We start from the raw sequence: 22,798 nt of genomic DNA, 5'->3' as shown, positions 1-22,798 counted from the left end.
ACCACACCTGGCTCAATTAAACTTTATTTTATTTTATTTTGCAGTACTGAGGATGGAATTCAGGGGCATCCTACCTCCGAGCTACACCCCTCAGCCCTATTTTTTTTTTAATTCTTTTTTTTTTTTTTTTTGAAGCAGGGTCTCACTGAGTTGCAAAGGGCCTCACTGAGTAGGTGAGGCTGTCCTCGAACCACGATTCTCCTGTCTCAGCCTCCCGAATGCTGGGATTACAAGCGTGCGCCACCACGCCCAGCTCAATTGAACATTTTAAAATGAACAATTCGTGAATTGAACTTAGTATATCCAGTGCTGTGAATATGTTCAGTGAATTTAGTACATACCTGGCTCGTCATGCCAAGTGGGAAACCCCGTGTGCACTACAGTGCCCCTCCATTCCTTGTGTGCACTACAGTGACCCTCCATTACAGTGCCCCTCCATTCCTTGTGTGCACTACAGTGACCCTCCCTTCCTTCAACAGCCACTGGTCAACATCAGTCTCTATGGATTTGTCTCTTCTATAGCTTTTATGTAAATGGAGTCATCCAATATGTGACCTTTCTCTATCTGGCCTCTTTCACTTAATATTACTTTTTGTTGTTGGTCTTGTTAGGGTTTTTTGTTTGTCTGTTTGCTTTTGCAATGCTGAGGATGGAACCCAGGGCTTTATGCATGCTAGGCCAGTGCTCTACCACTGAGCTACACCCCCGGACCTGAACTGCGCCCCATAAAAGGATTAAGATAGCATTGAGTTTTGTATTATATATTTTAACCACAATTTAAAAGGCAATGAAGCTTAAGCCAGGCATGGTGGCGCACACCTATCGTGCTCTAGTACTTGGGAGGTTGAGTGAGACAGGAGGATTAGCAGGTTGGAGGTCAGCCTCAGCAATCTAGCAAGACCTTGTTCCAAAAAAAAAGGGCCGAGGTTGTAGCTCAGAGGTAGAATGCCCCAGGGTTCAATCCCCAGGAGCAGAATAAGCAAATGACTAAAAAGCAATAAAGTTTAAGGAGAAAGAGGTGTCCACCTGGGGCAGCTCGGTCATCAGAAGCCATGCGGGGCCCACACTTCACGCTGCCGGCCCGTGATCCCCTGGGGCACACACCCTTCTTGAGCACTGGTCCTCTGATAGCGAGGTCACATTCTGTCCTGGGTAAAGAAAAACCTGTGTGTGGAGTTTGCATACTAGGTGTGTCTAGCGTGCTGAGGTAGCTGGACAGGAGCTGGGACAGGAGCTGGAACGATCACCCAGCATGGGCTCAGCTTCCAGCTAGAATACCAGCCAGTGGAGACCCGGGCTCCCGTCCCGGCAGTCCCAAGGCGGGCGGCAGGCCTGGTAGGGTGTCGCTGGTCCCAGGATGCCATGGGCGCCAGCCTTGGGTCTTTTGTTACCCCCCTCTCCCTTCTCCAGACACAGCAGCCAATCAAGAGCCCCGTCAGCCAGCTGGACCCACTGGGACCTTATCTCGACCTAGAATGGAAGAGACCCGAGTGGTCTCCTCCTGTTCCCCACCCCTCCTGCTCTCAGGCAGCCTCTTAAAGGCCCTGCCTTCCCCACCACCCAGTTGGCACTCTCTGGGCACCTCCACGGCACATCCACTATGATCTGTTAGAACATGGTCCTAAAGAACCTGGCAGCCTGTCAGGTGCCAAGGAAAATTAAGGGCTGTAGAGCCGGGCGTGGTGGTGAGCGCTGGTCATCCCAGGACTTGGGAGGCTGAGACAGGAGGATCGCAGGTTCTCGGCCAGCCTCAGCTACTTAGCGAGGCCCTCTGCAATGTTATGAGAGCCTGTTTCAAAATAAAGAATTAAAAATAGGGCTGGGTTTGGAGGCTGAGACAGGATCGCGCAGGTTCGAAGCCAGCCTCAGCTACTTAGTGAGGCTCTCGGCAACTTAGTGAGACCCTGTTTCCAAATAAAGTTAAAAAAAATAATAATAAAAGCCGGGCGTGGTGGCGCACGCTTGTAATCCCCGCGCTTGGGAGGCTGAGACAGGAGGATCGCACGGGTTCGAAGCCAGCCTCAGCAACTTAGTGAGGCTCTCAGCAACTCAGTGAGACCCTGTTTCCAAATAAAGTATAAAATAGGTCTGGGAGTATAGCCCGGAGGTAGAAAGCCTCTGGATTCCACTCCCAGTACCACCAAAAAAATAAAAATAAATAATAATAATAATAATAATAATAATAATAATAATAATATAAAAATAGGGCTGGGAGTGTAGCTCGGAAGTCAAATGCCCCTGGGTTATACCCCCAGACCCGCAAAAAAAAAAAAAAAAAAGAAAAGGAAAAAGAAAAAAAAAAAAAGAAAAGAACTAGGGTGTGTGTTTGGTCAGTGGTAGATCCACAGTGGGTTCAATCCGCAGTACCAAAAAAAAAAAAGTCCGTGGGTGAGTTAATCTGCGCTGTTTATCTTTCCTTTTTCTTTCTTTCTTTTTTTTTTTTTAAACTGGTGATGGAACCCAGAGACACTCTACCTCCGAGATACATCCGCAGCCATACTGTTTATTTTGAAACAGGGGCTCGCTGAGTTACAAAGAGTCTAAGTAGCCGAAGCTGTCTGTGAACCGCCATCCTCCTGTCTCAGCCTCCCAGATGCTGGGATAACGTGTTGCGCGCCACGCCCGGCTCTGTTCATCATTTTAAACCCCAAAGCGAATAGAGACTCCGTGGACAAGCAGGTGTGATGGGCGAGGCCACCGAACCGCAGATGGAAGCTTTGGGAGCCAAAAAGAAGGCCCCGCGGTGGGTGCGCAGACCCCACTTCAGGCCGGCGGCCCGGGCACCCCAGGAGTGGCCCCTGCCCCCGGCCCGGAGCCCGCAGCCTCGCCGGGCCTGATGGTGTCCTGCCAAGGGGGGCCCGGGGTGCTGGCTCCGGGGACGCAGGGACCAGAGTAGGGCTCCTCCAGCTGCGGCGGGGGCGGGCCTGGCCTGCTCCCGAGGTGGAGGTGAAGGTCAGGGCTTGGCTGGCCAGGGCCGGGGGCAGCGTGCGCGGCGGGGGCCGGCCATGAGCCCCAGCGCGCGCCGGGGCTCCCTCCGCCCAGGGCCGAGCGTTGGTGACGCCTTCGGCGCGTGGGGCTCCCCGGAAAGGCGGAACCGGGGTACAGGTAGGCCGGACCACCGACCTCTGCCGCGCCCGTAGGGGAGCTGGAGCGGGGCTTGGGGGGTCGGCCCCCATCGGAGACCCTCGACTTTGGGGGCGTCCTGCTCGCCCAAGGGCGCAGGGAGACAGGCAGTTGTGAGCCAAGAAACAGGTGCCCCGAGCCCTCCAGCCCGCGGGTTGCAAACATGGCCTCTCTTTTCTTGTTTGATTGCGCAACTGGTACCCTCGAAACCTTGTTACCCAATAGCTGACCCCCTCTTACGGTGCAATTTCTTTCTTACTTTTTTACAGCACTGGGGATGGAACCCAGGGGCATTCTACCTCCGAGCTACACCCCAGCCCTATTTTTTTTTTTTTATATTCTTTATTTTGAAACAGGGTCTCACTGAGTTGCAGAGGGCCTCATAAGCAGCTGAGGCTGTCCGCGAACCGCGATCCTCCAGGCCTCAGCCTCCCGATGCTGGGATGACAAGCGTGCCCATCACAACTGCTTAAGGTGCAATTTCTTGGGAGATTTTTTTTCAAACTCTTTGAAACAATTGGACACCTGGTTGTCGTCACTTAGATGTTGGAAACCACTGTGTTAGGGCTGTGACAGAGGACAGTGGAGTGCGTGGTAGGAGTGCTCCGTTCTCCCTGAGAACAGGGACTTGAGGCCCCGCACACACGCGGTACACTGCCATCCTCCTTGGCCTCCTGCCCCCAGGACCCAGCCACTGATTTCGGGGTTTGCTGTGGATGCCCAGAACAGTTCTCAACAGCTAGTAACTGGGAGGTGAATGGGGGCCAGGTGCCGGGCTGCACATCCGTGCTTCCAGTACCTGGGAGGCCGAGATGGGAGGCTTGCAGGTTCAAGGCCTGCCTCAGCAATTTAGTGAGGCCCTCACAACTTAGGCCCTGTTTTTTTTTTTTTTTTTTTTTTTTTTTTTTTTTTTTTTTCTTTCTTGCTTGCTTGTTTGCTTGCTTGCTTTTTTTTTTTTTTTTTTTTTTTTTTGCGGGTCTGGGGATGGAACCCAGGGGCATTTGACCTCTAAGACACATCCCCTGCCCTATTTTATTATTCTTTATTTTGAAACAGGGGTTTCACTGAGTTGCAGAGGGCCTCACTAAGTAGCTGAGGCTGTCGGCGAACCACGATCCTCCGGTCTCAGCCTCCCGAATGCTGGGATTACAAGCATGCGTCACCACACCTGGCTAGGCCCTGTTTTCAAAATAAAAAGGGCTGGGGTGTAGCTTGGAGGGAGAATGTCCCTGGTTACAATCCCCAGCCCCCCCCCAAACAGAACAAAACAAAAGGGTAGAAAAAAGACTGAATTAGCCAGGCATGGTGGTGCACGCTATAATACCAGCATTCGGGAGGCTGAGACAGGAAGATGGCGTTTGCGGCCAGCCTCAGCTACCTAGTGAGGCCCTCTGCAACTCAATGAGACCCTGTTTCAAAATAAGGGATAAAAAAAATCAGGCTGGAGGTGCAGCCTGGAGGTAGAATTCCCCTGGGTTCCATCCCTAGTACTATAAAAAAAAAGGGGGGGGGGGATGGACTAACTTGACGTCTGCCGCCACAACTAAACAGGGAGCCTGCCCTGTACAGATCCACCCCGAGGCCCGCTGGCACTTTGCTCTGGATTTTGGCCTCTCTGCCTGGCTGGCCTGTGCCAGCTGAACGTGTGCCAAGCGCAGGGGTGACAATGCAGAGACCCAGACCAGGGGCCGTGGATTGCTCTCCCTGCCCCTCCAATAAAGTGGTGCCAGGTATTTATTGCTTTCGCAGCTGTGATGAATTCACAGAAAGTAACATCTCTAGGGCGCTCCGTTCCTTAAAAAGGAAAACACATTGTCCCCGCCCCAGGCAGGGTGGAGTACTCCTATGATCCCAGCACGTGGGAGGCCGAGACAGGAGGAGGGTCACAGGTTCTAGACCAGCCCCAGCAATTTAGGCCCTCTGCAACTTAGTGAGACCCCAATTCAAAATAAAGGATTAAAAACCAGCTCAGAACTAGGATGCCCCTGGGTTCAATCCCCAGTTCTGCAAAATTAAATAAGTAAATAAATAAAATGCATTTTTAAAAAGGTGTGTGTGAAGCTGTGTGTGGTGGCGCACACTCCTAATCCCAGCATTTGGGAGGCTGAGACAGGAGGATCACGGTGTGCGGACAGCCTCAGCTACTTAGTGAGGCCCTGTTTCCAAAGAAGAATAAAAAATTAATAGGGCTGGGGGTGTAGCTGAGAGGTAGAATGCCTGTGGGTTCCATCCCCAGTACTATGCACATAAAAACAAAAAGAAATTCTCCCCTAAAAGAGTTCCAGGGTCTGAGGGTGTGGCTTAGAGTTAGAGCACATGCTTAGCATGCATGAGGGCCTGGGTTCAACCCCAGCCCCTGGGTGTGGTGATACAGGCCTGTAATCCCAGTACTTGGGAGGCTGAGACGGGAGGATTGCCGGTTCCAGGACAGCCTCAGCAAGTAGAGGGACTCAGCAACCTAGCGAGACCCTGTTCCAAAGCAAAAAAATTTTAGTAAGTCTGGGGGTGTAGCTCGGAGATAGAATGCCTCGGTGCTCAAACCTCAGTACTGCCCCCACCCCCAAAAAAGTGCTCCATGAGCTGGGGAGGCTGAGACAGGGTGATCAGAGGTTAGAGACCAGCCTCAGCACCTTAGCAAGACCCTGTTTCAAAATAAAAACTAAAGGTCGAGTGTCATGGTGCACGCTTGTAATCCCAGCATTTGGGAGGCTGAGACAGGAGGATCGTGGTTCGAGGACAGCCTCAGCTACTTAGTGAGGCCCTTTGCAACTCAGTGAGACCCTGTTTCAAATAAAGAATAAAAAATAGGGCTGGGGGTGTAGCTCAGAGGTAGAATGCTCCCAGGTTCCATCCCCAGTACTGCAAAAAGAAAGAAAGAAAGGAAAATACTAAAAAAGGCTAGGAATGTGGCTCAGAGGTTCAGTTCCCAGCACCACTCAAAACAAAAGGGTTGCATGGTTACTCGGGCAAAACCTGGCTCCCCACCGAGGACTTGGCGGCAGGCTTCCTGACGGGTGCTTCTGGAAGCCTCCAGGGACCCCATCTGTTGCCCAGTTTCCTAATAGGTGTAGGGTCGGTGACAGCTGTTATTTTCCATGTGGTCCCGACAGAAATAACCTCCCAGGCACCCAGCTGGAGCCTGACTGCTGGCCGCCTCAGCAGCAGGTTAGGAAATAAACCGCAGACTGACCCCCTGCCATGGGGCGCGGAGCCTTCGCCAAACCCGGCGGGTTCAGTTAAAAGCAGAAGTCAAAGGCGGGCCGGCCTCCCGGTTCTCGAAAGGGTTATTCTGAGTTGATTGGCCGTAAAACTGTAATTGGCCGGTAGCTGGCAGGGCCAAAGTGCAGCAGGAATGTCCTCTGTCTCCATCCAGCGCCTTTGCCATTTGGAGGAGGCAAGCCTCAGGCTGCCCTCGCAGAAGGAAGATGGAGCCCATGGATCCGAAGCGGGAAGGGGTAAGTGCCCGGCTCGGGGGGCGGCAGGGCAGGGCAGCCCCAGCTGCAGGGCCCCAACAGCCGCCTGGGAGTCGCGGGGTGCCCGGTTCTGTGGAGCCAGCCCTACGCTGCGGAGGGCACTTCAGAGGGGACCCGTTCCCCGGCGCAGCCGGCAGCACTGAGGTTTATATACAAATGTCTTTTCTCCTGGAACGTTTTACTGGAGCTTTGAAAGCAGCTGCTTTAAAAGAACTCTGTGTCCTCAGTAATCCCAGTACTTGGGAGGCTGAGACGGGAGGATCACAGGATCAAGGCTAGGCACTTTCATTTACCCCTGCTTCCAAATTAAAAATAAAAAATTAAAACAGGGCTGGGAGCCGGGCGTGGTGGCCACGCTTGTAATCCCAGAGTTTGAGAGGCTGAGATAGGAGGATGGCACAGGTTCGAAGCCAGCCTCAGCTACTTAGTGAGGCTCTCAGCAACTTAGTGAGACCCTGTTTCCAACTTCCAAATAATTATAAAATAGGGCTGGGGGTGTAACCTGGAGGTAAAACGCCCCTGGGTTCCATCCCCAGTACTACAAAAAATAAAATAAAATAAAATAGGGCTGAGATTGCAACTCAGAAGTAGAACACCCTGGGTTGCCCCAGCAACACACACACACACACACACACACACACACACACACACACACGACCTGTCTCCAGATTGATGCATCTCAAAGGGTTAATTTTTCTTAAGGGTTGGTTGCAAAATCCTCTCCCTGGCTGGCGGTTGGTGCTTTTTTTTTTTTTTTTTTTTAAACTCTGATTTGGTTTTAGTTTCCGAGAGCTTGAATTAGTCTTGTCAACAGGTAGCATCGCTAAGCCGCATGCAAAGAAGATGACCTCTAAAAGATGCTGAACAGATTTGACCTTTGTGGCGGCTGCAGCAAGATCTCTTTGGGTTTGTCCTTGAGAGACAGCGGTGTTTGTGGGGACCACCAAAGCATGTAGATCGTGAACTTGTAGATTGCCTCGACTGAGGAAAAAAACATGTTTCGCCAAGGAAAGGTGCCAGGAACTTAACCCTTTCGGGGAATTCGCATTTTAGGCTGCGCGGGCGCATCAGCGCAGCGTGTGCGCGGTCCCGCTCACTGGGGATGGCTGCGAGGCGCTGGGCTGGGCTGAGTAACCTGCCCTGGAGCATGGTCAGTGTTTTGAGGCTGTTCCAGCCTCGGGACTTGGGCAAGTTATTGAAGTCTTTTCTGCCTTAGTTTTGAGAAGAATGACCACTCCATCCCGTGGGTTTTAGAAGTAAATGGTGCGTGTAAAAGGCGCAGGGTGGCTTCTCCTGTGAATGTTACTGCTTTGGGCATCCTCTGGCCGCCCAGGCGCTCCGGACGGCCCGTGCCGCGCCGCAGCTCGTCGGAGGGGCTGTGTTGCGTGTGAGAGGATGTTCAGCGGCCTGTGTCTGTCAGACCTCTGCTGTGGGCGCCGTCGGGGCTGCTGTGAGGCCTGGCTGGAGGAGGACCAAAGTCCTCCGGCTGTGGCGGGAAAGCGGCCTTAGCCAGCCCCCAGCCCAGCGATCTTCCTGTCCTGCCCCCTGTCGGGACCACCAATGGGAAGAGTCACAACGAGTGACTGGCCCGCCCTCCTGACACCCCATAACAAGCCTTTCCACTGTAAGACAGGGCCCTCGGACTCTCGTGGACCCGCCCGGCCAGGTGCCTCCTCCCAGATTTATCCCCAAATAAGACTGCTCCCGCTGTTGAGCGGTGCGCTGCTTGTCCCGATATCTACCAACATATGGCATTTACCAACGCTCTGCCCACCGGAGCCCAGCGGCATCCCCTCCAGGTGTGAGGGGCCCCTAGAGGGTGGAAGCAGCCCTGCCCGCCTCGGGCCACTTTAGTTATGGCCTGAGAGTTCCCTGAGCACCGCTGGCACTCTTGTCGGACGTCACAGCAGAGAAAGCGTTAGACAAATTAAGCTTTATCGCCTCTGCTTGATGGAAAAGGAACTGAGATGGGGGATGCTTGGACGCTCAGGGCTCAGGGGAGATCCTGGTCTGCTCCGCCCGCTGTTCAAAGAGAAACTGAGCCAGGCGCAGTGGCGCACATCTGTGATTCCAGGACTTGGGAGGCCGAGACAGGAGGATCGCAGGTTCCAGGCCAGCCTCAGCAACCAAGTGAGACTGTTTAATACAAAGAAAAATACAAAGAAAATAAAATAAATAAAATTAAAAACAAAACAAAAAAAGGGCTGGGAGTGTGACCCAGGGTAGAACGCCCCTGGGTTCCAGCCTCAGCACCCATCCCCACACACAAAAAATAAATTCTTAAAAATAAATTTAAAAAGAAAAAGAAATGCACAGGGTCGCCCTGAAAAGGAGCACCACTTCCCAAAAGGAAGCGGTTCAAATGGCCACGTGCCACAGGCCTGGGCTGACCCTGGCCGCCTGCCTCTCGCCTCTCACTTCTCGGGGAAGAAGCCTCCTCCCAGGCCGGGCTCCAGGCCAAGAGGGGATTTGCAAGATGTGCCATGCGCTTTGCACGCGGAGGCCCATGGGCTGAGGGAGACGCCGGGCAGCGCGTCGGGCAGGCCCCGCGCTGTCTCTGTCCCCCGGTGGCCTCTTCTCTTCCCATCTGTGAAGAGAAAGGACAGTATCTTCCCAATGTGAAGAAAAAGAAAGCGGACCTCAAAGAAAACAACCGATTAAAAAAGGAAAAGATGGCCGGGTGCGGTAATCGCAGGATGTGGGAGGCTGAGACAGGAGGAGTGCAGGTTTGAGGCCAGCCTCTGCAACTTAGTGTAGCGAGACCCTGTTTCAAAATAAAAATAAAATAAGGCTGAAGGTGGGGATTGGATATAGAATGCACTTGGGTTCAATCCCCAGTACCACCAAAAAAAAAAAAAAAAAAAAAAAAAACAGGGAGAGAGAGAAAGACACAATAAAGCGTTTTTCCAGCTACTGAAGAATTGTTTACTGTGATTCCCATTTCTTGCCGGGCGTGGTGGGCACGCTGGTCATCCCAGCATTCAGGAGGCTGAGACCGGAGGATCGCGGTTCGCGGACAGCCTCAGCTACTTAGTGAGGCCCTCTGCAACTCAGTGAGACTCTGTTTCAAAATAAAGAATAAAAAATAAGGCAGGGTGTGGCTCAGAGGTCAAATGCCCCTGGGTTCCATCCCCAGACCTGCAAAAAAAAAAAAAGATTCCCATTCCTCCTTAAAAGTACTATGTATATACATTTTAGCTGGGCGGGTGTTGCACACCTGTGATCCCGGTACTTGGGAGGCTGAGACGGGAACATCCTAGGGTCAAGGCCAGTCTCAGCAACTTAGAGAGGCCCCTCTACGACTTAATGAGACCCTGTTTCAAAATTTAAAAAATAATAAAATATTTTAAAAGTAAATAAGAATCTGGGGTGGTGCATGCTTGTAATCCCAGTGCTTGGGAGGCTGAGACAGGAGGATTATAAATTCATGGCCAGCCTCAGCTACTTAGTGAAGCCCTCCAAAACTTAGAGACCTTGTTTCAAAATAAAGAATAAAACATAGAGCCGGGCGTGGTGGCGCACGCTTGTAATCCCCGCGCTTGGGAGGCGGAGACAGGAGGATCGCGCAGGTTCGAAGCCAGCCACGCGTGCCGGCTTAGGAGACCCTGTTTCCAAACAAAAATGTAAAAATAGGTCTTGGAGTGTAGCCCAGAGGTAGAAGGGCTTCCAGGATCCCCAGTACCACCAAAAAAAAAAAAAAAAAAGAAGAAGAAAGAAAGAAAAAGAAAAGAAAGAATAAAAAATAAGGCTGGAAGCCAAGGGTGGTAGTACACGCTTGTAATCCCAGTACTGGGGAGGCTGAGACCGGAGGATTGCGGTTCGCGGACAGCCTCAGCTACTCCTTACCTAGTGAGGCCCTTTGCCTCAGTGAGAACCTGTTTCAAAATAAAGACTAAAAAATAGGGCTGGGGGTGTAGCTCAGAGGTAGAATGCCCCTGGGTTCCATCCCCAGTACTGCAAAAAATAAAATACAGATGAACAATAATCAATATAATAAAATAATAAAACCTCTCTTCTTCAATCCCCAGTACCATAAACAAATAAATAAATAAAACGAATCAAAAAAAGACACTGCTTATTTCGCGGAATGTTCGCCCTAGAACAAGTGCCTCCCCCGGGTACTCAGATGCTCGCTGACGCTCCTGCGTGATTATCTCTCCTGAACTAACTGGCGCGCAGGTGGGACCTGAAGCCCTGAGTTAAGTGTACCGCCGGCTGCGTCCCGGCGGGGCTGGGCCGCCGTTGACCCCGGCATCCTGAGTCGGGAATCGCACCCTGGCAGGGGTGGGCCCGGGGCAAGGTGTTCTCCTGAAGTCTGGAGATGGTCTCCACGGGAGCCAGGAGGCAGGTGTACTGCGGGCGGAGGGCAGGCGCGCCTCCCGCCCCAGCTCAGAGCTCTGGGGCTCCCCATAAGCTCACTGGGGATGGGAGCGCTGGCTCCTTCTCTCCCTGGTCCAGCCCAGAACCAAAGCCCTCGTCCTTTTTTAACTTTCTGGAAATGAAGAAGGAAAGAGAAAGCACTTAGGTCTTCTTTTATGTGTGTTTTTTTTTTGCGGGTCTAGGGGTGGAACCCAGGGACATTCGACCTCCGAGTTACACCTCCTGCCCTATTTTTTATTCTTTATTTTGAAACCGGGACTCACTGACTTGCAGAGGGCCTCACTAAGTAGCCGAGGCTGTCCGCCACCGCGATCCTCCGGTCTCAGCCTCCCGAATGCTGGGATGACAAGCGTGCCCACCACGCCCGGCCTTTTTATGCGCTTTTTAAAACATAGTTTATTGACACCACAGCTCCGGGGCCACACAATCGCAGCCGTTTAAAGCATGCAATTTGTCGCCCTTAATAAAGGGAACTCCTGTGTTTGTGTAGCCTGGAGAGATCTGGAGGACGTCAGGTCAAGGGCTAAGCCAGGCGCTGGAAGACCCGAGCTCTCTTACAGCGAAATCAGAAAAAAGTGGCCGTCACAGCAGCGGAATAGAGCGGTGGTTGCCAGGGGCAGGGGGAGAGGGGGCCGGGAGGGGCTGGGCGAGGGTACAAAGTTTGAGTTGCACGGGGTGGATAAGTTCTGGGGATCTAACGCACGGCTGGGTGACTGCGGTTAATAATACTGCTGTGTGTGTGCCCGAAAATTGCTAAACGACAGCCAAGAAGGACGGCTCTTGCCGGGCACCGTGGCGCGCACCTGGAATCCCGGTCCTTTGGAGGCCGAGGCAGGAGATTTACAGGTTCGAGGACGGCCTCGGCCATTTAGCAAGAACCTGATTGTTTGTGTCTGTTGCTGGGGTTTGAACCCAGTGGCATTCTACTTCCAAACTACACCCCCAGCTCTTATTTTATTTTCTGGAGGGTGCAGGTGATGGGGATTGAACCTGGAGGCATTCTACCTTCAAGGTACACCCTCAGCCCTTTTTTAATTTTTTTGTTTTGAAACAGGGTCTCACTAGGTTGCTGAGGCTGGTCTTGAACCTGCGATCTTCCCGTCTTAGCCTCCCAGGACTAGGATTATAGGCGTGTGTCCCCATGCCCTGCCACCCCCAGACCTTCTTTTATTTTTTGATTTGAGGCGGGGTCTTGCTAGGTGGCTGAGAGCCTCATCGCCTTCTCGAAGCCGCCCTTGGATCTGGGATCCTCCTGTCTCTGCCTCCCAAGTCCTGGGATGACTGGGGTGCACAGCCACACCTGGCAAAACCTTGATTCAAAATAAAAAATAAAAGAAGCTGGGTGTGGTGGTCCATACCTATAATCCCAGTACTTGGGAGGATGAGGCATGAGAATTGTAGGTCAAGGCCAGCCTCAGCAATTTAGCAAGATTCGATTTAAAATTTGTGCGTGTGTGTGTGTGTGTGTGTGTGTGTGTGTGCCGGGCGTGGTGGCGCACGCTTGTCATCCCCAGGCTTGGGAGGCGGAGACAGGAGGATCACAGGAGGATCGCGCAGGTTCGAAGCCAGCCGCGCTGGCTTAAGAGACCCTGTTTCCAAAAATAAAAAATAGGTCTGGGAGTGTAGCCCGGAGGTAGAAGGGCTTCCAGGAACCCCAGTGCCACAAAAAAAAAAAAAAAAATTGTGCCGGGCGTGGTGGCGCACGCTTGTAATCCCAGCACTCGGGAGGCTGAGACAGGAGGATGGCGGTTCGCGGACAGCCTCAGCTACTCAGTGAGGCCCTTTGCAACACAGTGAGACCCTGTTTCAAAATAAAGAATAAAAAATAGGGCTGGGATGTAGCTCAGAGGTAGAATGTCCCTGGGTTCCATCCCCAGAACCAAAACCAAAATAAAACACCACTTTAAGCTGGACATGGTGGTGCACGCCTGTGATCCCAGTACCTGGGAGGCTGAGATAGGAGGACTGCAGGTTCAAGGACAGCCTCAGCAATTTAGTGAGGCTCTCAGCAACCTAGAAAGACCCTATTTCAAAGGAAAACTTAAAAAGATCTGGGGGCATAGCTCAGAGGTAGAGTGCCCCTGGGTTCAAGGCCCAGAATAATAATAATAATAATAATAATAATAATACCACCATTTTATACACCGGGAAGAAAGATGCTTCCTAATTTGGGATGAGACTATGTCCTTCTAAGTCCATTGTGAACTGAAAATATCTTAAGTTTCTCCTGAATTTGTATAACGTTCACATTGCTAAGCTGAAAAGCCGAGGAGTGTCTGTATACAGCTTTTATTTATTAATTACTCTTTTCCCAATAGAGCTGGGGAAAAATTTAAAAATGTCCGGTTCAGTGTCTATTCATCGAGCCGGGGAACCATCACCACAGATCAACATTAGAACATTTTCACCATCTATATTTTACTTATTTATTTTTGTGATACTGAGGATTGAACCCAGGGGCATTCTACCTCTAAGCTAGCCCCCCAGTCTCCCCCCATTTTTGGACACAGAGTCTCACTAGGTTTCTGAAAGCCTACATTGCTGAGGCTGTCCTCAGACGTGTGATCCTCCTGTCGCAGCCTCCCAGGTACTGGGATTACAAGCATGCGCCACTGGACCTGGCTTATTTTTTCTTTCTTTGTGATACTGGAGATTTGACCCCATGGCGAGGGGAGGGGGAGGATTCCTACCTCTGAGCTATACCCCATGCCTTTTAATTTTATTTATTTATTTATTTATTTATTTATTTATTTATTTATTGTGTGTGGTATTGAGGATTGGACCTAGGGACATTCTAACTCTGAGCTACACCCCCAGCCTTTTTATTTTTTGTTTTGAAGCTGGGTCTCCCCAAGTTGCTGAGAGCCTGACTCTGCTGCTGAGGCTGGAGTCGAACCTGCGATCCTCGTGTCTTAGCCACCCAAATACTGGGTTCGCAGGAGTGCACCGCCACACCTGGCGCTAGCCCTTTTTATTTTTTTAGGTTTGAAACAGGGGCTTGCTAAATTGCCAGGAATCTCGCTAAGGGCCAGGATCCTCGGCTACACCACCCCGTCCAGCCAAGTAAAACCCATAGTGCACGTACACCTTTTCTTTGTCCGCTCCTCGGCCAGTGGGGTTTGGGTCGTTGCCACTTGGGGGCTGTGGTGACGCTCTGAAGACTTGAGGTAAAGGTGTTTGTTTGTTTTTGTGGTCTTGGGGATGGAACCCAGGGGCATTCTACCTCCCAGCTAACACCCCCAGTCCTATTATTTATTTATTTATTTATTTATTCACTTATTTATTTATTTATTTATTTATTTGCAGTACTGAGGATGGAACCCAGGGGCAGTCTAATCTCCTAGCTACACCCAGCCCTATTTTTTATTCTTTATTTTGAAACAGGGTCTCACTGAGTTGCAAAAGGGCCTAAGTAGCTGAGGCTGGCTGCAAGCCAGGATCCTCCTGTTTCAGCCTCCCACGTGCTGGGATTACAAGCGTGTACCACCACGCCCGGCTGTGTTAAAGTTTTTATGTGGACATACGGTTTCATTTCTCTAGGGTTTATACACAGGTGTGGAATTGCGGGTCAATGTGTAACTCGGGGAGGAACAGCCGGCTTTTGCCAGTGGCCATCCCTTTACACGCCCCTGTTGATGGCCGAGGACTCCATCTTCTCTCCACAGCCGGCTCCATGCTCACTGCGACCCGTCCTAGCAGCCATCCTCGTGGGCCAGAAGTCGGATCTCACTATAGGGTTGTTATTTTTGTTTTTTGTTTTTGTTTTTGTTTTTGTGGTACTGGGTTTGACCCCAGGGTCATCGTACCTCCAAGCCACATCCTCAGCCCTATCTTATTATTTATTTTATTTTATTTACTTATTTATTATTATTTTTATTTTTTGCGGGTCTGGGGATGAAACCCAGGGGCATTTGACCTCTGAGCTACACCCCCTGCCCTATTTTTTTATTTTTTATTCTTTAAGACAGTGTCTCACTGAGTTGCAGAGGGCCTCACTAAGTAGCCGAGGCTGTCCACGAACCGCGATCCTCCGGTCTCAGCCTCCCGAGTGCTGGATGACCAGCGTGCGCCTCCACGCCCGGCTTTATTTTTTATTTTTAAACAAGGCCTCACTAAGTAGCTGAGGCCGTCCATCAACCTGCGATCCTGTCTCGGCCTCTCAGGCACCGGGATCACAGGCCGCGCTGCCGCCCCGCTGAGAGCCCTCTTTTGAATCGCTCCCGGGTCTCTTCCCCCCCCCCCCCGGTCCTAGTTCCGCGTGTAGTGTCGTGGGCGCACGAGCATGGCGTGTGTTGGAGTCTGTCACCCACACCGGACACTAACCGTGCCCGGCAGGGCAAACGAAGCCGCTGGGCAGCATGGTGAGCCGGAGCCACGCCGTGTCTTCGCTGGTCCACAGGGGTCGGCCTGAGTGCACCTGGGGCCAGGAGTCAAGGAGGCCAGAGGCCAGAGGCCAGAGGCCGGGGCCGCATGTGGGTCCTGTGCGTGCACCCTCCGCTGTCTGCCATGTTTCACATGAGGGGCTGCGCGGAAGAGTCCTGAAGCCTGCCTTCACTCCAGACACTGTCACCTGTCACACACACACACACACACACACACACACACACACACACACACACACCCTAGTGGCCTGGGGATGACCTGGGCAGAGGAGTCGGCAGCGCCCCCTTCACAATTTTATAGGTTCCTCCTCCTCCTCCCCTCCCCCTCCCCCCTCCCCCTCCCCCCTCTTCCTCTGTCCGGATCGTCTTCACCAGAAACTTCCTGCTGAGTTAGTCATTTGTTCATTCATTAATGAATCGTTAATGGATCAACCATTCCCTAATCGCTTTGGTAGAAGGCCCAGAGTGGGGTTGGCAAACCTGTAATCCCAGTACTCGGAGGCTGAGACAGGAGGATCGCAGGTGGGAGGCCGGCCTCCGCAATATAGCAGTGTTAAAGGGAGATAATCTCTCCTAAAAATAAATAGTGTAGGGTGGTGACCTCGCATCCTCGGTCTTTGCTTCCGGAAAGAAAGATCTGGAGACAGAGGCGCGCAAGGGGGAATATAAGACGTGTATCTGAGGAATTGGGGGCACAGCTTAATTAAGAGAAGAATGCCAAGATAAAGAGGTGCACTCCAGAGAAAGGGTCTGGTCCTGTTGCGTTTCTGGAGGTGGAAAAGGGAGTTTCTTACTAACTGTGGAAACCTTCCCAGCTGCCCGTGTGCATTTGGGGGGAGAAACTCTCTCTCTTCAAGCCAGGGCCGGTGTCTAGGACGAGAAGCTGGGCGAGGAGCCGCACTATCTTTTCTCAGTCCTCTGTCGGTTCCTTTTCCTGTCTCTCATCTAACTACTTAGCAGGGAGAGGTTTCGCTTTCTTGTAATCCCTGAACCTGTAAGGCTGAGACAGGAGGATCACAGGTTCGAGGCCAGCCTCAGCTACTTAGTGAGGCCCATCAACCTAGAGAGACCCTGTTTCAAAAACAAAAATAAAATAGGACTGGGGGCGTAGCTCAGGGGTAGAATACCCCTGGGTTCTATTCCCAAAACTACAAAAAAAAAAAAAAGGTGTGGTGGCGCACGCGTATAATCCTAGTACTTAAGAGGCTGAGACAGGAGGATGGCAGGTTTGTGCCCAGTCCCAGCTACTTAGTGAGGCCCTCCACAACTTAGCGAGACCTGCTTCAAAATGAAAAAATAAACGCCGGGCGTGGTGGCACACGCTTGTAATCCCCGCGCTTGGGAGGCTGAGACAGGAGGATCACGCAGGTTCGAAGCCAGCCTCAGCTACTTAGCGAGGCTCTCAGCAACTCAGTGAGACCCTGTTTCCAAATAAAATATTTTTAAAAAAAGGTCTGGGAGTATAGCCCGGAGATAGGAAGCCTCTGGGTTCCACCCCCGCTACCACCAAAAAAATAAAAAATAAATAAAAATTTAAAAATAAAATAGAGCTGGGGTGTATTTCAGAGGTAGAATGCCCCTGAGTTCCATCCCTAGTACCACCAAAAAAAAAAAAAAAAAAAAAATCTACCTAACAGACCCTATTTCCAAAGAAAACATACAAAGGCCTGGGGGCTGTAGCTCAGTGCAGAGCAACCCTGGGTTCACTAGACGGCTCAGAGAGTCACGGTGCTGCGTTCTCTCTCAAGTGAAAGCTAGAGGAAAATTAGGAAACAAAATGGACTTCTGGGGGTTTGTTTGTTTGTTTGTTTGTTTGTTGTGGGGATTGAACTCTGGGGCATCCCCCAGTCCTATTTTTTTTTTTTTTTTTTTTTTGGTGGTACTGGGGGTGGAACCCAGGGGCTTTCTATCTCCGGGCTATACTCCCAGACCCATTTTATACTTTATTTGGAAACAGGGTCTCACTAAGTTGCCGAGAGCCTCACTAAGCAGCTGAGTCTGGCTTCGAACCCGTGCGATCCTCCTGCCTCAGCCTCCCAAGCGCGGGGATTACAAGCGTGCGCCACCACGCACGGCCCCCAGTCCTATTTTATTTTCTATTTGGAAGCAGGGTCTCAGCAGGTTGTGGAGGGCCTCCTAAAGTAGCCGAGGCTGGTTGTGAACCTGTGGTCCTCCTGCCTCAGCCTCCCAGGTCCTGGGATCACAGCCGTGGGCCACCACGCCCGGCTTCCCTTGCCGTGTGGCCCAAGGTGGCCTCCACTGTGATCCTCCTGCCTCAGCCTCCCAAGTCACTGGGATCACGGGCTGCGCCTGCGCGGCCCATGTCTGTGGCACTCCCTGACTTACCCTGAATGCATTCCTTCGTGCCGCTCAGGAGCACCCGAGGTGAGCGCCAGTTTCTTCCAGTGTCAGAGGGGACGTTACCTCGGGGCGCGGTGTCTGAGGCCCCTGCAGTCTGTATGTAAACATCTTCTCTTAGGACCTTCTACCTATTCCAACCGAAGCCCAGGGGCTCAGACAAATTAACCAGGGCGCCCGATCAAGTTTCCCAGCATCTTCCTCTTTGGTTCGGAGTGTTCATGTCTCAGATGGCGCTTGGGCATCTTCACTGTTGTTGGCAAAAGCTGCCAACAACGAGTGTCGGGCGGAACGTTGGTTTCTGTTTTCTCACGGGGTGGTGCCCTCACCCCGGGGCATGCAGGATGTCTGGGGACATTTGAGTTCTCACAGCTGGAGGGAGCTGCTACCGGCCTTGAAAGAGCAGAGACCAGGGATGCTGTGAACACCTCACAGTCCACAGCACAGCCCCCTAAAAAGACTCATCAGCCCCTCAAGGTCCACAGTGCCAGGGCTGAGCAAGCCTGTTGTCACTGCCGCCCCGGGCAGAATAGATTTCAGGAGACGGTAGCAGGAAGACCACCGATCCCAGCCCTATTATATATATATATATGTAACATTATTAGTAGTATATTGTATATATACAATATTTTAAAGTATTTCGTATTTACCATATTAAATATTACTATATTAAATATTTAGTATTTACTATATTAAATATTAATTTAATATTTATGTAATATTTATTTAATTTAATAACATTATTGATTTAAATTTTTTTTCTTTTTTTGGTGGTACTGGGGATAGAACCCAGGGGCCTTCTACCTCCGGGCTACACTCCCAGACCCATTCTATATTTTATTTGGAAACAGGGTCTCTTAAGCCAGCAGAGGCTGGCTTCGAACCCGTGTGATCCTCCTGTCTCAGCCTCCCAAGCGCGGGGATTACAAGTGTGCGCCACCACGCCCGGCTTGATTTAATATTTTAATATGTAATATATATATATATATTATCCTGAAACAGAGTCTCGCAAAGTTGCCGAGGCTGGCCTCGAACCTGTGGCCCTCCCACCGCGGCCCAGTGCCCTCTCTGACTCCCGCGTCTCTCTCGCAGAGGCTGACCCTCGTGCTGGCCCTGGCGACGCTGATCGCCGCCTTCGGCTCGTCCTTCCAGTATGGCTACAACGTGGCGGCCGTCAACTCCCCGTCGGAGGTAGGTGCCGTGGTGAGCCAGCTCCTGGCGGGCAGGGAGGCGCCGGAGCAGCCTGTGGCCTCCAGAGAGCACAGATCGGGGTCCCGGGCCGGGAGGGAGGCGCCAGGGCTGAGCGGGTCCCCGAGTCCCGTCCCAGCCGCCATCGCCATGATGTCGCCGCCCCCTGCCCGGTTACCTGGCCCGCGGGCGCCCCGATCTCCGTCTCTGGAGGTCACTCTGGCCCTCTGCCCCAGCTCATGAAGCAGTTTTACAATGACACCTACAACGACCGGACCGGCGAGCTCATCGGCTCCTTCCCCTTGACCCTGCTGTGGTCGGTGACCGTGTCCATGTTCCCCTTCGGGGGCTTCATCGGATCCCTCCTGGTCGGACCCTTGGTGAATAAATTTGGCAGGTAAGGGGAGGGGGATTTCTAATCCCCCCAATTCACAGATAGACGCCAGCACCATCAGTTTCTCCTGCTTTGGTTTTTTCAGTATTGGAGATTCAGCCTAGGGGCCTCGTACCACGGAGCTACACCCCCTGTAAAAACACACTTAAAACATATGTACACACGTGTGTATGTGTGTATATACACATGTACATACATATATATAAATCCATAGTAATGGCGTCGTGTGAGGCCCTTCCTCGCGTGCTTGTGGTCATGCCGGGGAAAATAAACCTGCCTTGCTGCCAACCAAAGCACAAGCCAGCTGTGGTGATGCACGCCGGTCCTCTGGGGACTTTGGAGGCTGAAACAGGAGAACCACAGATTCAAGGCCAGCCTCAGCAATTTAGGGAGGCCCTCAGCAATTTAGCAAGACTGTCTCAAAGTAAAAAGGCCTGGGGGTGTAGCTCCGAGTCAGAAGGCCGCTGGGTTCAATCCCCAGCACCACCACCCCAAAAAGTGTTTCCGGAAGCCGGGCGTGGTGGCGCACGCTTGTGATCCTCGCGATTGGGAGGCAGAGACAGGAGGATCGCACAGGTTCGAAGCCAGCCTCAGCTACTTAGTGAGGCTCTCGGCAACTTAGTGAGACCCTGTTTCCAAATAAAATATAAAAAAATAGGTCTGGGAGTATAGCCAGGAGGTAGAAAGCCTCTGGGTTCCACCCCCAGTACCACCAAAAAGAGAAAAAGGAAGAAAGGAAAGGAAAGGAAAGGAAAGGAAAGGAAAGGAAAGAAGGAAGGAAGGAAGGAAGGAAGGAAGGAAGGAAGGAAATAGATAGGGCCGGGGGTGTAGGTTGGGGGTAGAATGCCCCTGGCTTTCATCCCCAGTATCGCAAGTGTGTGTGTGTGTGTGTGTGTGTGTGTGTGTGTGTGTGTGTGTTTAATAAATAAAGAGCTGAGTGTGGGGGCACACGCTTGGAATCCCAGCATTCGGGAGGCTGAGATTGGAGGATTGCAGTTCGAGGCCAGCCTCAGCTACTTAGTGAGGCCCTCTGCAACTCAGTGAGACCCTGCTTCAAAATAAAGAATTAAAAAAAAAATGAGTCTGGGGGTGTCACTCAGAGGCCAAATGCCCCTGAGTTTCATCCCCAATGAAGGAAGGAAGGAAGGAAGGGAAAGAAAAAGGCTCAGAGGAGAGCGCTCCTGGGCTCAATCCCGAGTACCAAAAAAAAAGCTCCCTAAGCCGCGCGCCCATGCTGGCCGCCGCCGCCATCTGGCCTGCGCTGCGGTTTCCATCTCACCCAGAGGCCGTGCTGAGAGACTGGCCGCAGCCTCTAGGCCCGTGCACCTCGGCATGCGTGCGCGAGGATGAGCTCAGCTGACCGCGGTCCTTGAGCGTGTCGGCGTCGCTGAGGGACGGGCGACTGTGCTAATCATCCTCATTCCAGGGTAGAATAAGGCCCAGGGAGGCGCCGGCTGCCAAGGCGATGTGGCGGTGTCGGGGCTCAGGTGAAGCAGGTGTCAGTAAACCAACTCTAGGCTGTGCGTTGTTATTGGGAGCGAATATCTTCTCTATCTAGTGCTCTATTCTTGTTAATCAGATATAATCTTTTTATGCAAAAGTGGGGGGGTGCTGTGGAATGAGCCCAGGACCCCGCCCAGAATCGTAAGGCTCTTCTTCTAGGCTTTATTTTATTTTACCGGTGGTCCTAGGGATGGAACCGAGGGGCATTTCACCCCCAAGCTACATTCCCAGACTTACGTATTTTTTGTCTGGAAACAGGGTCTTGCTGGGCTGCTGCGTCTCGCCGCGTTGCTGAGTCTGGGTCCTCCTCCGGTCTCAGCCTCCCAAGCACTGGGAATTATGGGCATGGACCACCACGCCCGGCCCTGGAGCACCATTAAAAAAATAGACTTTCTTTTTCTGGGGAGTATCAGGTTCACAGCAAAACTGAGTAGAAGGCACACACAGTTCCCATATGCCCTTCCCTTCCCCGCACAGTGCAGCCCCCTCCAGTCTCAGTATCCCTCTCTCTCTCTCTCTCTCTCTCTCTCTCTCTCCCTCTCTCTCTCTCTCTCTTTGGCAGTACTGAGGATGGACCCAGTGGTATTCTACCTCTGAGCTACACCCCCTATTTTTTTTTGGTGGGTCTGGGGATGGAACCCAGGGGCATTCGACCTCCAAGCTACACCCCCTGCCCTATTTCTTTCTTTCTTTCTTTCTTTCTTTCTTTCTTTCTTTCTTTCTTTCTTCCTTCCTTCCTTCCTTCCTTCCTTTCTTTCTTTCTTTCTTTTTATTTATTTATTTTTTGGTGGTTCTGGGGTTCCTGGAAGCCCTTCTACCTCCGGGCTACACTCCTAGACCTATTTTTATATTTGGAAACAGGGTCTCATAAGCCAGCACAGCTGGCTTCAAACCTGCGTGATCCTCCTGTCTCCGCCTTCCAAGAGCGGGGATTACAAGCGTGCGCCACCATGCCTGGCTATTCTTTATTTTTGAAACCAGGTCTCACTAAGTAGCTGAGATGGTCCGCAAACCGCAATCCTCCGGTCTCAGCCTCCCAAATACTGGGATTGCAAGCGTGCGCCACCATGCCCGGCAGCCCAGTCCTATTTTTTATTCAGGGTCTCACTGAGTTGCAAAGGGCCTCACTAAGTAGCTGAGGCTGGCTGTGAACTGCGATCCTCTAGTCTCAGCCTCCAAAAGGCTGGGATTGCACGCGTGGGCCAGCACACCCAGCTATTTATCAATGTATTTATTTACTATTTAATGGTGCTGGGGATGGGACCCTGGCCTCAGGCATGCTGGGAAAGCACTCGGCCATGCCGCGGCCTCATGGTTTCTGGGGCTGTGCTGAAGCCTCTGTGCACGCGATGACCCTATCTTTGTTATTCTTTTTTTTCACCTCTTTATAAAGTCCTCCTTTGTGCTTTATATTTTGTCATTTTTAAAATTTCCTTGTGGTACTGAGTATTGAACCCATTCTACCTCTGAGCTACACCCCCAGGCCTTTTATTTTATTTTTTATTTGGGTACAGTGTCTCGCTAAATGACCGCACACTGGTCTCAAATCTTCAATCCTCCCCTCTCAACCTCCCAACTACTGGGACCACAGGTGTGCACCACTGCTCCCAGGGAAAACGCCAGCAGAAGCCAGGCGTTATGGCGCACACCTGTAATCCCAGTACTCGGGAGGCTGAGACAGGAGGCTCAGAGGTTCAAGGACAGCCTCACCAGGCAGTGAGACTGTCATCAACCTAGAGAGACCCTATTTCCAAATAAAAATTAAAATAAAATAGGGCTGGGATTGTAGCCCAGAGGTAGAATGCCCCTGGGTCCATCCCCGGTATCAGCAGGTATGGTAGCACATACTTGTAATCCCAAGTACTACTCGGGAGGCTGAGACAGCAGGTTCATGGCCAGCCTCAGCTTCTTAGTGAGGCCCTCTGCAACTTAGTGAGACCCTGTTTCAAAATGAAGAGTAAAAAATAGGGCAGGGGGTGTCTCCTGGAAGTTGAATG

General features: G+C 51.8%; 1 protein-coding gene across 1 annotated transcript in view; it reads left to right on the top strand.

The window, feature by feature from the left end:
• Positions 1–6,548: 6,548 nt before the first annotated feature.
• SLC2A5 (solute carrier family 2 member 5) overlaps positions 6,549–22,798 on the top strand; it is a gene marked incomplete at both ends in the record, with an annotated part of 28,112 nt that continues 11,862 nt past the window's right edge. The window contains 3 exons of the mRNA XM_080691272.1: positions 6,549–6,578; positions 18,809–18,907; positions 19,141–19,301. Of these exons, the coding sequence (XP_080547398.1) occupies positions 6,549–6,578; positions 18,809–18,907; positions 19,141–19,301 (290 nt within the window). The remainder of the gene's footprint in view (positions 6,579–18,808; positions 18,908–19,140; positions 19,302–22,798) is intronic.

The sequence above is a fragment of the Muscardinus avellanarius genome (genome assembly GCF_963383645.1).
Source record: "Muscardinus avellanarius genome assembly, chromosome: 3".
Classification (NCBI taxonomy): domain Eukaryota; kingdom Metazoa; phylum Chordata; class Mammalia; order Rodentia; family Gliridae; genus Muscardinus; species Muscardinus avellanarius.
This window is presented reverse-complemented; position numbering and strand designations above follow the sequence as displayed.